This window comes from Hemitrygon akajei, chromosome 22, assembly GCF_048418815.1.
Source record: "Hemitrygon akajei chromosome 22, sHemAka1.3, whole genome shotgun sequence".
NCBI classification, from domain to species: Eukaryota; Metazoa; Chordata; class Chondrichthyes; order Myliobatiformes; family Dasyatidae; genus Hemitrygon; species Hemitrygon akajei.
The window spans coordinates 763,926-779,203 of record NC_133145.1 but is presented as its reverse complement, the minus strand read 5'-3'; the positions used below and the strand labels follow the sequence as shown (position 1 = coordinate 779,203).

At 38.6% G+C, this 15,278-nt stretch overlaps 1 protein-coding gene across 4 annotated transcripts in view; it reads right to left on the bottom strand.

The window, feature by feature from the left end:
- Positions 1-15,278, bottom strand: part of LOC140714929 (cerebellar degeneration-related protein 2-like) — a 126,193-nt gene that overhangs the window by 73,574 nt on the left and 37,341 nt on the right. For all 4 annotated transcript variants that reach the window (XM_073026600.1, XM_073026602.1, XM_073026601.1 and 1 more), the window contains exon 3: positions 13,480-13,628. In XM_073026600.1, the coding sequence (XP_072882701.1) occupies positions 13,480-13,628 (149 nt within the window). The remainder of the gene's footprint in view (positions 1-13,479; positions 13,629-15,278) is intronic.

The window sequence follows — 15,278 nt, the reverse complement described above, 5'->3', positions numbered from 1 at the left end:
ATCCTGACCTGGAGTTACACGTTGATTATGGTTCTTTGTGGGAATGGAACCCGCTCTTGGGATTTCACAACCGGTCCTTACTGTTCGGCAGGCTAAAGGCTCAGCCTAAGAATCTGGCTCAGACTTGGAAGCCTAGGATCTTGGGGTTCTGGAGATGAGTGGATCAAGGGTTGATGTCACGAAAGGAGACCCGTGTGTTTTTGGGGAGTTGGAATATCTGCGGTTGTACGCATTTTTTTGGGCATAGAGCTTGAGAAAAGCAACATGGCAGACTTGTAACATTGTAAACGAGTGAGTTGTTATGTTTCCCTACACGCTGTGAAAACAGAGACATCTCCTTCTCCCTTATCAAGGAGAGAAAGAACCTGTGGTATGTCGAATACCGGGTGAAATGTGAAGTCTGTGTCTTTGCTATTGCTTTGCTGACACTTGAGTGCTCGGTGGCAGGTGCTGAATGTATTTTTTGACAATAGGGATATTGCTGCTCACTGCTGCTTACGCATGGGAGGGGAGAGCTGGAGGGGGGGTGCTTTGGGGTTCTAACATTTAATTGTCATTCGTTCTTTGGGGGCACTCTTCTGTTTTTGTGGATGTTTGCGAAGGAAAAGCATTTCAGGATGTATATTGTATACATTTCTGACATTAAGTTGTACTTTTGAACCTTTTCCTTTGTATTAACAATGGCACTCACTCCTGCTCCCTGACACTCACTGACCTCTGGCACACTGCTAGTGTCTTCCACAATGAAGACAGATGCAAAGTATTCTTTATCTGCCATTTCTTTGACCCCATTACTACCTCATCAGCATCATTTTCCAGTGGTCCAATATCAACTCTCATCTCCCTTTTACTCTTTATATAACTGAAAAAAAACTTTTGATATCCTGCTTTATATTATTGGCTAGTTTGCCCTCATATTTCATCTTTTTCCCTCCTTATAGCTTTTTTAGTTGCCTTTTATTGGACTTTAAAAGCTTCCCAATCATCCAACTTTCCACACACTTTTGCTACTTTATATGCCCTTTCCTGGGCTTTTTGCAGACATCAAAGGATATACTTTGTATCGAAAGAACAGGCAGGAAGGGATAGGCGGTGGTGTGGCTCTGTTGGTAAGAGATGGAATTACATCTTGAGAAAGTGGTGAAACTTCAGCCATCATCTCGGCCATCATCCCCGCCAGTATCCTCCTCCACTCCACCTGGGCAAGCTCCTCTCTCATGCCTCTGTAATTTGCTTTATTCCATTACTGATACATGTGAGTTATGCTTCTCCCTCTCAAATTGCAGCATGAATTCAATCATATTATGATCACTGCCTCTGAAGGGTCCCTTTATGATAAGCTCCCTAATAAGATCTGGGTTATTACACAACACCCAATCTAAGATAGCCTCTCTCCAAGTACGCTCAAGCACAAGATGCTCTAAAAAGCCATTGTGTAGGCATTCAACAAATTCCTGCTCCTGCGATCTGACACCAACCTGATTTTCCCAATCCCCTTTCATATTGAAGTTGCTCATTACAATTGTGTCATTACCCTTATTACATGCCTTTTTCCAGCTCCCTTTGCAATCTCAACCCCACATTTGGCTACTATTTGGGGCCTTTTCTGCTTGGCTGCCAGTGAGTAGTGCAATTACAAACAAGAGTAAACCTTCAGATGCTGGAAATCTGAGCAACACACACACAAAATGCTGGAGGAACTCAGCTAGGCAGCATCAATGTAAAAGAGTAGAGTTTACTTTTTGGGCCGAGACTCTTCAGCAGGACCACGGTCTCAACCCGAATGTCAACTATACTGTTATCCATAGATGCTGCTTGGCCTGCTAAGTTCCTCCTGCATTTTGTGTGTGTTGCCGGTGAGTAGTGCTGTTCCACAGGGTCGGTTTAGAATGGCTTCTTTTGTCAATGATTTGGATGATGGAATTGATGGCTTTGTGGCCAAGCTTGCGGACAATACAAAGATATGTGTGATGGTGGTGTGGGTGGGGGGGGGAACAGGTGTCTGGTTGATTACAGTGTAGGGTAGTGCATGATCATGCACTTTGGTGAGAAGGAATAAAGGCATACATTAATTTCTAAGCAGAGGGAAATTTCAGATATCAGAAGGGCAAAGGGACCTGGAAGTCCTCGTGCAGAATTCCTTAAAGTTTACCTTGCAGTTTGAGTTTGTGGTAAGGAAGGCAAATGGAATATTTGCATTCATTTCAAGAGGATTAGAATATAAAAGCAAGGATGTGATGCTGAGGCTTTAGTAAGGCATTGGTAAGGACGTATTTTGAGTATTGTAGGCAGTTTTGAGCCCCTTATATAAGAAAGGATGTCCTGCCATTCTAGACAGTCCAGAGGAGGCACATGAGAATGATCTAAAATGAAAGGGTTAATGTACGAGGAGTCTGATGGCTCTGGGCCTGTACTCGCTGGAGTTTAGAAGTATTGGGGGGGGGGGGGGATCTCATTGAAATCTATCAAATATTGAAAGGCCTAGATAGAGTGAACACATAGAGATTGTTTCCTATAGTGGGGGAATTTAGGACCAGAGGGCACAGTCACGGAATAGAAGGATGTGCTTTTCAAATAGAAATGAGGAATTTAAAGTGGGGGTTGACAAGTTCTTGATTAGTAAGACCATCAAAGTTTATGGACAGCAGGAGGAGAATGGGTTGAGAGGGATACTGGACCTCAAGAGAGAGAATTTGTATAATGTCTAAGAGATGGCTTTTTAGAACAGCTTGCTGTTGAGCCCACTAGGGGATCAGTTGTGTTGGATTGGGTGTCGTGCAATGATAGATAGATAGATAGATAGATACTTTATTCATCCCCATGGGGATGACCGTAGCCTACTCAGCGCCCTTCGCTCAGCTACCGATGTTAAACTCTCCAGTACTTTGCCCACGACAGAGCCCGCCTTCCTTACCAGCTTATTAAGACGTGAGGCGTCCCTCTTCTTAATGCTTCCTCCCCAACACGCCACCACAAAGAAGAGGGCGCTCTCCACAACTGACCTATAGAACATCTTCAGCATCTCACTACAGACATTGAATGACGCCAACCTTCTTAGGAAGTACAGTCGACTCTGTGCCTTCCTGCACAAGGCATCTGTGTTGGCAGTCCAGTCTAGCTTCTCGTCTAACTGTACTCCCAGATACTTGTAGGTCCGGAGGTGATAAGAGAGTTTAAGGTTAAGGAACCCTTAGGAACAGTGATCACAATATGATCGAGTTCACATTGAAATTTGAGAAGGAAAAAATAAAATCCAATGTGTCGGTATTTCAGTAGAATAAAGGAAATTACAATGGCATGAGAGGGGAACTGGCTGAAGTTGACTGGAAAGGGACACTAAGAGGAGGACAGCAAAGCAGAAATTGCTGAAGTTTCTGTGAAAAATGAAGGAAGTGCAAGACAGATATATTCCAAATAAGAAGAAATTTTTGAATGGAAGACAGACCCTACCATGGCTGACAAGTGAAGTCAGAGCCAAAGTAAAAGCAAAAGAGAGGGCATACAAGGAAGCCAAAGCTAGTGGGAAGATAGAGGATTGGGAAGCTTTTAAAAACTTGCAGAAGGAACCTAAGGTGGTCATTCGGAAGGAAAAGCTGAATTATGAGAGGAAGCTGGCGACTAATATCAAAGAAGATATTAAAAGCTTTTTTAAGTATATGAAGGGTAAAACAGAGTCTAGGGTAGATATAGGACCAATACAAAATGACGCTGGAGATATTGCAAAGAGGGATGCAGAGATGGCAGAGGAACTGAATGCATATTTTGCATCAGTCTTCACAGTGGAAGACACCTGCAGTATACCGGATATTCAAGAGTGTCGGGGGGGGGACGTCACGTGATGACGTAGGATCGAGACGCTGGAACCCAGCTCTCCCGTAAAAAGTTAATAAATTAATGTTTAAATGAAGAAAAGTTAGTCAATACTTTCTAAAAGTTACTTATAAACTACTCCGGATTGTGTCAAGCTATGCCTCAAAGACAGAAGATGAAGAAAACTAATACCGGGAAGACTACGCAAGTTGGAACAGAAGCAAGGCCCACGTCTACCAAAGAACCGCAGTCTCAGGTACATTATACCACCGGCGATACGGAACAGGAAACTGCGGCAACATCGGCCATTTCTAAAGGAAAAGACCAACGTGAACTGCGTAAACGCGAAGGAAGGAGCATGCGCAAACAGGAGCAACCAGAACTACAAAGCCCAGTTACCACTGCAACTGAAAGTGATAGCGAATCGGAGGGAGAGTCAGATTCTCCAGAAAGATCAGACGAAGAGGGAGATAAAAGTTCTTCTGGAAATATAGAAAAGACTTTGAGGCAAATAATGCGTAAATTAGACGCATTAAAAGTAATCAAAAAGTACTCAAAAAAAATGACAAATATGGAGATTATGCTTGATAAAATGACAAAGAGACAGGAAAAAATGGAAAAGAGAATTATGGACTTGGAAACTAAAATGGAAGACATGGTTGAAAGAATGGACAAAATAGAAAATGAAAATACGGCTTGGACATCAGAAAGAAAACAATTTATGGAAAAAATTGATAAGCTTGAAAATTTTAGTAGACGAAATAATATTAAAATTGTTGGACTTAAAGAAGATATAGAAGGAGAAGATCCAATAAATTTTTTTCAAAAATGGATCCCTGAAAAATTGGAAATGGAAAGAGAAATTCCAATTGAGATTGAAAGGGCTCATAGATCCTTAAGGTCAAGACCTCAAGCTGATCAAAATCCACGATCAATTTTGATAAAATGCTTAAGATACCAAGACAAAGAAAAGATCCTGAAGGCGGCTGTCCAAAGTGCCAAAAATAGAAACGGGCCATTGATGATAGAAGGGAAACCAGTTCTTTTTTATCCTGATATAAGTTACAACCTTTTGAAGAGAAAGAAGGAATTTAACCCAGCGAAAAAAGCCTTATGGGAAAAGGGTTATAAATTTACAATGCATCACCCAGCAACACTGATAATTTTTTTGGAGGAGGGAAACATTTTTTTTTCCGATTATCGAAAAGCGGAGGAGTTCGTACAAAAACTTTCACCTATTGACTAATTACACATAGAGGCTTCTAAACGTAATGGATTAAAGATGAAGATAGAGTCAATGAACAGAAGTGATGGACATTTATGGATATTATAGAAGAGAAAAGCAAAATTTTAGAAATACTAAGCGAGAATAGTATTTTTTTTTCTTCTTATATATACACTTTTTTATGTTGCGGGGGGGGGGGGGCTGGGGAGCTTTGGATCGGTTACTACGGGATTCATGTGTGTAATCATGGCGATTGCCATGACCCGTACAACAGAGGGGGGTAATGTTGTGTTTTTTTTTCACAACATTAGTAGGGGGGTATTTTGTTTTTTTCTTTATATTCTATTTTTCTTCTATCTTTTTGCCTGGATGATTGGTGGGGACACACATAGCAACATGGAGATTTTTATAAAGATTTCCCAGGATACCACGAAAGTTGAAAGATTAGGTATTATTATAGATTGGAGTAGTATAATTTAAAAAAAATAATGACTAATCTACTGAATTTTTAAAGTTTTAATGTTAATGGGCTTAATGGGCCAGTAAAAAGAAAAAGAATTTTAACATATATTAAAAAAATGAAAACAGATATAGCTTTTTTACAAGAAACTCATTTAACAGACATAGAACATCAGAAATTAAAAAGAGACTGGGTTGGAAATGTTATTGCAGCTTCATTTAATTCAAAGGTGAGAGGAGTTGCAATTTTGGTTAACAAAAATTTACCAATTAAAATACAAAACATATTAATTGATTTGGCAGGGAGATATCTAATTATACACTGTCAAATTTTTTCAGAACTATGGACCCTTATGAACATTTATGCACCAAATTAAAATGATGTAAAATTCATACAGGAGGTCTTTTTGAATTTGGCTAACGCACATGATAAAATATTAATAGGTGGAGATTTTAACTTTTGTCTAGATCCAGTTTTAGATAGATCAACAAAGGTTGTTACAAAATCAAAAGCAGTAAAATTAACTCTATCATTGATGAAAGACTTAAATTTGATTGATATATGGAGAAGAATTAATCCAAAAGAAAGAGATTATTCATTTTATTCAAATAGACATAAAACATATTCAAGGATAGATTTTTTCCTATTATCAACGAATATTCAAGATAGAGTGAAAAATGTGGAATATAAAGCAAGAATATTGTCAGATCATTCTCCTTTAATAATGACAATGATAATGATAGATAAAGAGGAATCAATTTATAGGTGGAGATTTAATTCAATATTATTAAAACGTCAAGATTTTTGTGATTTTATGAAAAAACAGATTCAGTTCTTTATAGATATAAATTCACATTCAGTTGATGATAAATTTATAGTGTGGGAAGCAGTGAAGGCATATTTGAGAGGTCAGATAATGTTATACTTCTAAAATTAAGAAGGAATATATGATAGAAATAGATCAATTGGAAAAAGAGATTACAAAATTAGAAAAAGAATCCCAAAGAAATATGACAGAAGAAAAACGAAGACTTATTAACAAGAAGTTACAATATAATACACTCCAAACATATTGAACAGAAAAAGCAATTATGAGAACTAAACAAAGATATTATGAACTAGGTGAAAGATCACATAAGGTTCTTGCATGGCAGTTAAAAACAGACCAGACTTCTAAAACAATAAATGCAATTCGAACAAGAGTAAATAAAATTACTTATAAACCTTTAGAAATTAATGAAGCTTTTAAGAATTTTTATTCTGAGTTGTATAAATCAGAATCACAAAATGACAATGTCAAGATAGAAAGGTTTTTATCACAAATAACTCTTCCAAAATTAAATACGGAAGAACAGAAGGGATTAGATATGCCTTTTACATTGAAAGAGGTCGAAGAAGCCCTAGGATCATTTCAAAGTAATAAATCTCCAGGAGAAGATGGTTTTCCGCCTGAATTCTATAAAAAGTTTAAAGATTTATTAATTCCTCCTTTTATGGAGTTAATACACCAAGCGGAAAGAACGCATAAACTTCCAGAATCTTTTTCGACAGCTATTTTAATAGTATTGCCAAAAAAAGATAGAGATCTTTTAAAGCCAACATCATATAGACCTATTTCTTTATTAAACACTGATTATAAAATAATAGCAAAAATCTTATCTAATAGATTATCTAAATGCTTACCAAAATTAGTACATATGGATCAAACAGGATTTATTAAAAATAGACAATCGGCAGATAATGTAACTCGCTTATTTAGTATAATTCATTTAGCGCAGAAGAGGGAGGAAATGAGCATGGCAGTTGCTTTAGATGCAGAAAAAGCATTTGATAGATTGGAATGGGATTTTTTATTTAAGGTATTGGAAAAATATGGATTAGGAGTATCTTTTATAAAATGGATTAAAACCTTAAATACTAATCCCAAAGCTAAAGTAGTGACAAATGGTCAAATTTCAACACCATTTCAGTTAACAAGGTCAACTAGGCAAGGTTGTCCATTATCACCTGCTTTATTTGTGTTGGCGATAGAGCCATTAGCTGAATTGATTAGAATGGACCCAGATATTAAGGGTTTCAGAGTTAATCAGGAAGAATAAAAGATTAACTTATTTGCTGATGATGTTCTGCTTTATCTAACAAACCCATTGCACTCGTTGCATAAATTATCCTATAGATTAGAAGAATATGGGAAAATATCAGGTTATAAAATAAATTGGGATAAAAGTGAAATTTTACCTCTTACTAAAGGAGATTATAATCAATGTCGATTAATAACCCAATTTAGATGGCCGGCAAATGGTATAAAATATTTAGGTATAAGAGTTGATAATGACATAAAGAACTTATACAAATTAAATTATTTACCACTATTGAAAAAAATTCAAGAAGATCTTGATAAATGGATGGTATTACCAATAACATTAGTAGGTAGAGTAAATACCATAAAAATGAATATATTCCCTAGATTACAATACTTATTTCAATCACTACCAATACAATTACCCCAGAAGTTTTTTTAAGAGCTAAATAAATATGTGAGGAAGTTTCTTTGGAAAGGTAAGATGTCAAGAATATCGTTGGAAAAATTGACATGGAAATTTGAGCTAGGAGGGTTACAACTTCCAAATTTTAAGAATTATTATAAAGCAAATCAACTTAGATTTATTGCATCTTTTTTTGAGAAAGATAAACCAGCATGGATTAGAATAGAACTAGATAAAATAGGAGAAAACACACCAGAAGATTTTATATATAAATGGGAATCTAAATGGATATGGGAAAAGAAAGAATCTCCTATATTAAAACATTTGATTGATTTATGGAATAAGATAAATGTTGACGATGAGACAAAGAAATCCTTATTAGCAAAGAGATCTTTAATTCAAAATAGACTTATTCCTTTTACAATGGATAATCAACTTTTATATAGCTGGTTTCAAAAAGGGATTAGATATATAGGAGATTGTTTTGAAGGAGGTATATTAATGTCATTCGATCAATTAAAGAATAAATATAAAGTATCAAACAACACTCTTTTTTGTTACTTTCAACTAAGGGCTTATTTAAGAGAAAAATTAGGTCAAACAATGTTATTACCGAAATCCAATGAAATAGAAACTTTAATTCAAAAAGATTAAAAAATTTATCTCTTGTATGTATAATTTGATTCAAAAACAGGCAATTAAACAAGGAGTCCATAAGTCAAGACAAAAATGGGAAAGTGATTTGAATATTAAAATTGAAGAAAAAAATTGGTCAAGACTATGTCTTGAGAGTATGACAAATACAATAAACGTCCAATTAAGATTAGTGCAATACAATTCTTTACATCAATTATATATTACACCACAAAAAATAAATAAATTAAACCCAAATTTATCTGATCAGTGTTTCCGATGTAACCAAGAAATTGGTACTTTTTTACATTCTACTTGGTCTTGTTCTAAAATTCAACCTTTTTGGACAAATTTAAGAGTTTTATTGGAACAAATTATTGGAATACAACTTCCACATAATCCAATATTACTTTTACTAGGTGATATTGAAGGGATAAAACCGATATCCAAATTGAATAAATATCAGAAAGAATTTATAAAAATTGCATTGGCAGTAGCCAAAAAAGCTATTGCAGTTACTTGGAAATTGGATACATATTTAAGTATAGATCGTTGGAAGAAAGAAATTTATGGCTGTATTCCACTTGAAAAAATTACTTATAATTTAAGAGATAAATATGAAACATTTTTGAAAATTTGGCGCCCTTATTTACAAAAGATAGGATTAAATATATAGGTGCTCCGAAGATGAAATAACTGGTTACTTGGGGAAAGAAATAAATATATATACTAAAGTTATTACAAACTCCATGGAGCATGTGGGGATCTTCCAATATCCAGGCATTCCTTTTTTTTCTTTCTTTCTTTTTTTCTTTCTTCTTTTTTTCTATAGGTATGTTAGGGGGGAGGGGTTAAGGGGAGGGGGGATGGGTAACACATATTTTCTTTTTCACATACTTTTATTCTGTAACTATTTGAAAACACAATTAAAAAAGTTTTTAAAAAAGTGTCAGGGGAGTGAAGTATGTGCAGTGAAAATTAAGCTTCCTGACCTTCTCAGTCATAATGGTCTGAGGGTGGATAAATCTCCTGGACGTGATGGAATGCACCCTTGGGTTTTGAAGGAAGTAGCTGGAGAGATTGTGGAGGCATTAACGATGATCTTTCAAGAACTGATAGATTCTGGCATTGTACCAGATGACTGGAAAATTGCAAATATTACTTCGCTATTTTAAGAAGGGTGGGAGGCAGCAGAAAGGAAACTATAGACCTGTTAGCCTGACATCAGTGGTTGGGAAGTTGTTGGAATCGATTGTTAAGGATGAGATGACGGAGTACCTGGAGGCACATGACAAATGGAGGCCAAAGCCAGTATGGTTTCCTGAAAGGAAAATCCTGCCTGACAAACCTACTGCAATTCTTTGAGGAAATTACAAGCAGGGTAGACAAAGGAGATGCAGTAGACATGGTGTACTTGGATTTTCAGTAGGCCTTTGACAAGGTGCCACACATGAAGCTGCTTAGCAAGATAAGAGCCCATGGAATTACAGGGAAGTTACTAGCATGGATGGAGCATTGGCTGATCAGCAGAAAACAGAGGGTGGGAATAAAGGGATCCTATTCTGACTGGCTGCCAGTTACCAGTGGAGTTCCACAGGGGTAGGTGCTGGGACCGCTGCTTTTTACAATGTATGTCAATGACTTGGACTACGGTATTAATGGATCTGTGGCTAAATTTGCTGATGATATAAAGATAGGTGGAGGAGCGGGTAGTGCTGAGGAAATAGAGAGCCTGCAGAGAGACATAGATAGTTTCGGGGAATGGGCAAAGAAGTGGCAAATGAAATGCAATTTGGTGGAAGAAATAATTGGACAGACTATTATTTAGATTGGGAGAGGATTCAAAATGCAGAGATGCAAAGGGACTTGGGAATCCTTGTGCAAGATAACCTAGAGGTTAATCTCCAGATTGCGTCGGTTGTGAAGAAGGTGAATTCAATGTTGGCATTCATTTCTAGAGGTCTAGAATATAAGAGCAGGGATGTGATGTTGAGGCTCTATAAGGCACTCGTGAGACCACACTTGGAGTATTGTGTGCAGTTTTGGGCTCCTTATTTTAGAAAGGATATACTAAGGGTTCAGAGAAGATTCACAAGAACGATTCCAGGAATGAGAGGGTTATCGTATGAGGAATGTCTGGCAGCTCTTGGGCTGTTTTCCCTGGAGTTCAGGAGAAAGAAGGGGGATCTCATAGAAACATTCCAAATGTTAAAAGGCCCGAACAGATTAGATATGGCGAAGTTATTTCCCATGGTAGGGGATTCTAGGACAATAGGGCACAACTTCAGGATTGAAGGACATCCTTTCAGAACTGAGAAATTACTTTAGTCAGAGGATGGTAAATCTGTGGAATTTGTTGCCACGAGCGGCTGTGGAGGCCAAGTCATTGGGTGTATTTAAGGCAGAGATAGATAGGTTCTTGATTAGGCAGGGCATCAAAGCGTATGGGGGTGAAAACAGGGGAGTGGGAATGACTGGAAGAATTGGATCAGCCCATGACTGAATGGCTTCTACATCTTATGGTCTTATGGATAATAAATTAGCCATAATAGAACAGCAGGGCAGACTTGACAGACTGAATGGCCTACAGTAATTCTGCTCCTGTGTCTTATGGTCAAATGGCTTTATCTGTATCTTTTTTTCACTGCAATCCCAAACTGGCTATATCAAGGATATTCCATTTGTACATCCATCCTTCCATCATGCATTCTGCAACTTGTTTTCTCCCATTTTTAGTTTGGTTAAAGGGTGTTTCATATGAAACATTTACACTGCTTCCCTTTCTAAAGTTGCTAGATAACCTTATAAATGTTGTGATTTTTTTTGCAGTTAGAGGGCTTTGGGAGGGCATGAATGAACAGACTTGATGCCCACCATCAGCTCTCAAATCCTGGGGCTGGACAGGGCAATCTCAGCTTCCTGACACATCATGCAGAGTAATTATTCACAGGAGCTGAGAAAATCCTTGACACAGTTGATGACATAAGAGCTGCCCTATTCATAGCACAGCAAATTATCTTACTTCTCAATGGAAAAGTGTGTCTGGTCTTCTTCCTCAGCAAGGATTACAATCTTTATTTGATCTACCCAGCTTTGATTTGTGGATTGAGTTAGCAGGGAGGTCCCATGTCCAGTCATCCACACTGAATTGGTTTCACTCTGACATTGATAGATTTATCTCCTCTCTGGCATTGAGGTAGTTCTGCTGGCTTGCACCAATGATAGTTTCATTATGGTCACAGATACCACTGACGTACAGAGGGTACACGAGTGCCAGATGTTTTGGTGCATCCTCCACAAGGATGCATTCCAGCAGAAATGTGTTGGATTGCTTGTGAATTGGTTGTAGGTGGACCCCTACCAAAGAAATGGAGACTATTTCTCCAAAATGGAGGAGTCATTGATACAGCACCACAGTTAATAGCTAAAGCCTTCAGGAGTCACATCACCGTAGGCATCAGGAGTGTGAGGCAATCCCAACTGGACTAACCCTGCTCAGGTAGAATTACTTACTGGATCCAGGTCCTGAAAACAACTTTAAGCATATTTCACATTGTTACGAATGTGCCACAACTCTGAGCGGCCGAAGGGTACAAAGTAGCCCCCTTTGAGAATCGCAAGATCGCTATTAATTCAGGTCTGGGACCCAGGAAATGAGAGAGAGACACGCAGAATCCACAAGGGTTTGGAATGTGTCCTGGCCCACAGAAAGGCGGAACCATGGATAACGGCCATTGTCTCTTGGAGACGGAATTGTGTATTGAGTACTGTACCATTCATTGAAGCCCTCAGGGGATGACCAGAGTGGGCTGGTTGAGGGATTGCATCCTCCCAACCTGATTGACATCTGAGACCCCGTGAGTAAGGATAAAAGAGGGTCTGGGGAACAACCCCTTGAGACACACCTGGAGAAACGTATGAGACCAGTGAAGGCTTGTGTGTGTGTCCATCCTTGCCCGGATGACAAGTCCTCCATGGAATGGCCTCGCTAAAGGACGAATACGGATCAAGAGCGGATAAAGGAAAGCTGGCAAGTTCTATTCTCAAAACCTCTCTCTCTCTCTCCAACAATTGAAAACCTAGCGGTCCCCAAAGGCTGAAGCCTGTATGAACTGCATGAACTGAGGGACTTTTATATTTCCATCGGACAATACCTTATCCCCTAGACAACGATAGAGCTTATTTCTTATTGATTATTATTATACCCGCACTTTTAGATTTAGTATTGACAATGTATATTATCTGTATGTTTGCATTGATATTATTTTTGTGTATTTTTACCAATAAATACTGTTAAAAGTAATACCATCAGACTTCAACGGACCTCTCTATCTTTGCTGGAACCCCAGTTACGGGGTTCGTAACAACATAAATTAAAATACACATCTTTCTGAAATGCCTTCCTCGTTGTTCCTCTGTCTGTCTCTGTACTTTGACAATGGTTTTTCCCTCACCTGCCGTCAGGGCACACTATCAAGAGGATCTCCAGTACAGGGCTCTCTATGCAGAAGCTCTACTGTTTTTGTAGGATTTAGGAGGAACAACTACAAAAGGATCAAGGGAAAGCAAAGCTATCTTCGCTCCAAAGACAAGGATGAATAGTTCAAATAAGAGTCATGTTTGCCAATCTATGACGTGCTGTTGGCTCATTTTGCCTTTTCCAAATACTTATATGCATCAATCTCAACCCAACAAGTCTTGGACTGAACCCCGGTTGATGTGTGGACAGCTAGGAATGTTCACTTGTGTCTCTTCATTCATGGGGGCAGGAGTCTCTTGGACAGAAGTCAGAGAAAGCTTCTGCTGATGGCACCAGTTCTACCTGGTTGGCCCTGTTTTCAAATGTGTCATGTAAGAGTACATACCGCTCTATTTTCTGTTGTGAAGCCTTGCTGTCCAGCACCAGTCTCTGGTTGTTAAGCTCCAGGTCACGTGCCGTCACATCCAACTGCTCGTACACCTTGGCATGCTGGTCATTCATTTGTCGCAACATCTCCAGTTGTTTGCTGAGATACTGTCAGACAAAAGCACAAACTAAATTCAAAGCAGAAATAGATTGAAGGACTGGATTCCCAGTTGTGTTCACTAGCAGCAGCCAGAGGCATGAACCTGGAAGATTTTGCAGCTCTCACTGGCTCAGGATCATAGCCCAGTCATTAAATTTTGTGTTCCACGCAATTTATTGACATCAGTCCATGAAAGTAAACTGGCTCATCATCCTTTACAGTGTTGGCCAGAAAGAATTACAATCTACAAATCAGTGAATTCAAATGAATCGAGGACAGACTAATTGTCTTTGTTCTTGCTGTGTGCTTGGGGATGAAGACACTCTATTTTCCATTTTGTGAGCTTGACATGCTGGGCTTGATTAATGTTTTAAAGAAGACACAATGACTCTTCTGGTAACCTGCTGGACTAGAGATCATTTCCAAATAAAAAGTTATTTGTGAGATGTTCTTTGGTTGGCTATAATATGTAGGTTTGTGAAAGTGGGGCTGATGCCTGCCTGAAGTGATTTGAGCTCATTGCTGCCTGAGAACAAAAAGCCATAAATTATCGACTATTTGGGAAGAGGGCAATAAATGGATGCTGGCTTGGAGCAGACCCAATAACAAGGTGTTAAAGGACAGACACATGACCTCCAGCCAATGACACTGGAATGCGATATTTGACTTGATAAAGAATGGATATAAAAGTTGATGTTTCCTGTGTGTTGGTAGCCCTAACTTCGAAGAATAACCGTCGCAGATACAAGTGTAAGCAACCCTGTGTGAAACATGAGGCAAGTGAATCGGAACAATGAGGAACACCTGGTCAACATAAACTCCTTTGCCCGGGTAATACCTTTACTATTCTTTGACTATTCAGGAGAGTCAGGGAGACCTAGCAAGTGAGCACACAAGGTATTTAGTGTATGAATTCACATACTTATTAGTTTAAACAATAAAGGTACTTGTCAGTAAATACAGATCTCTCTGTGACTTTCTAATCATCGCAGTAAGTAGTAAGTATTTTTTTCAACAACAGCCTATGACATTGGTAAACAGACCTCTGTCCTCAGAAACACAAGGGATTCTGCAGATACTAGAAATTGAGCATCACGCACAAAATGCGGAAGGAATTTAGCATATACAGAGGGAAATAAGCAATCAATGTTACAAGCCAAATCCCTTCAGGACTGGAAAGGAAGGGGGCAGAAGCCAGAACAAGAAGGTGGAGAGGAGAAGGAGTACAAGCTGACAAGTGATAGGTGAAACCAGGTGAAGGGAAGGTTGGTTGTTGGGGGTGGGGGTGGACAAAGTAAGAAGCCGAGAGGGATAGGTGGAAGATGTAAAGGAATGCAGGAGGAATCTAATAGGAGAGTACAGTGGATCATAGAAAAAAGGGGAGGAGGGGAACTAAAGAAAAGTGATGGGCAGATGTGAAGAACAAAAGGAGAGAGAGAGTAACCAGAATGTGGAATAGAAAAAGATCAGAGGGAAGAGGGAAGGTTTTGCCAGAAGTTAGAGAAATCAATGTTCATGCCATCAGGTCAGAGGCTACCCAGGCGGAGTATGAGCTGTTAATCTTCCAACCCAAACTTGGCTTCATCATGGGGGCAGAGGAAGCTATGGACAGAAATGCAGACAGATTATTAGGAAGGGTGGGCAGATGATTGGACAAA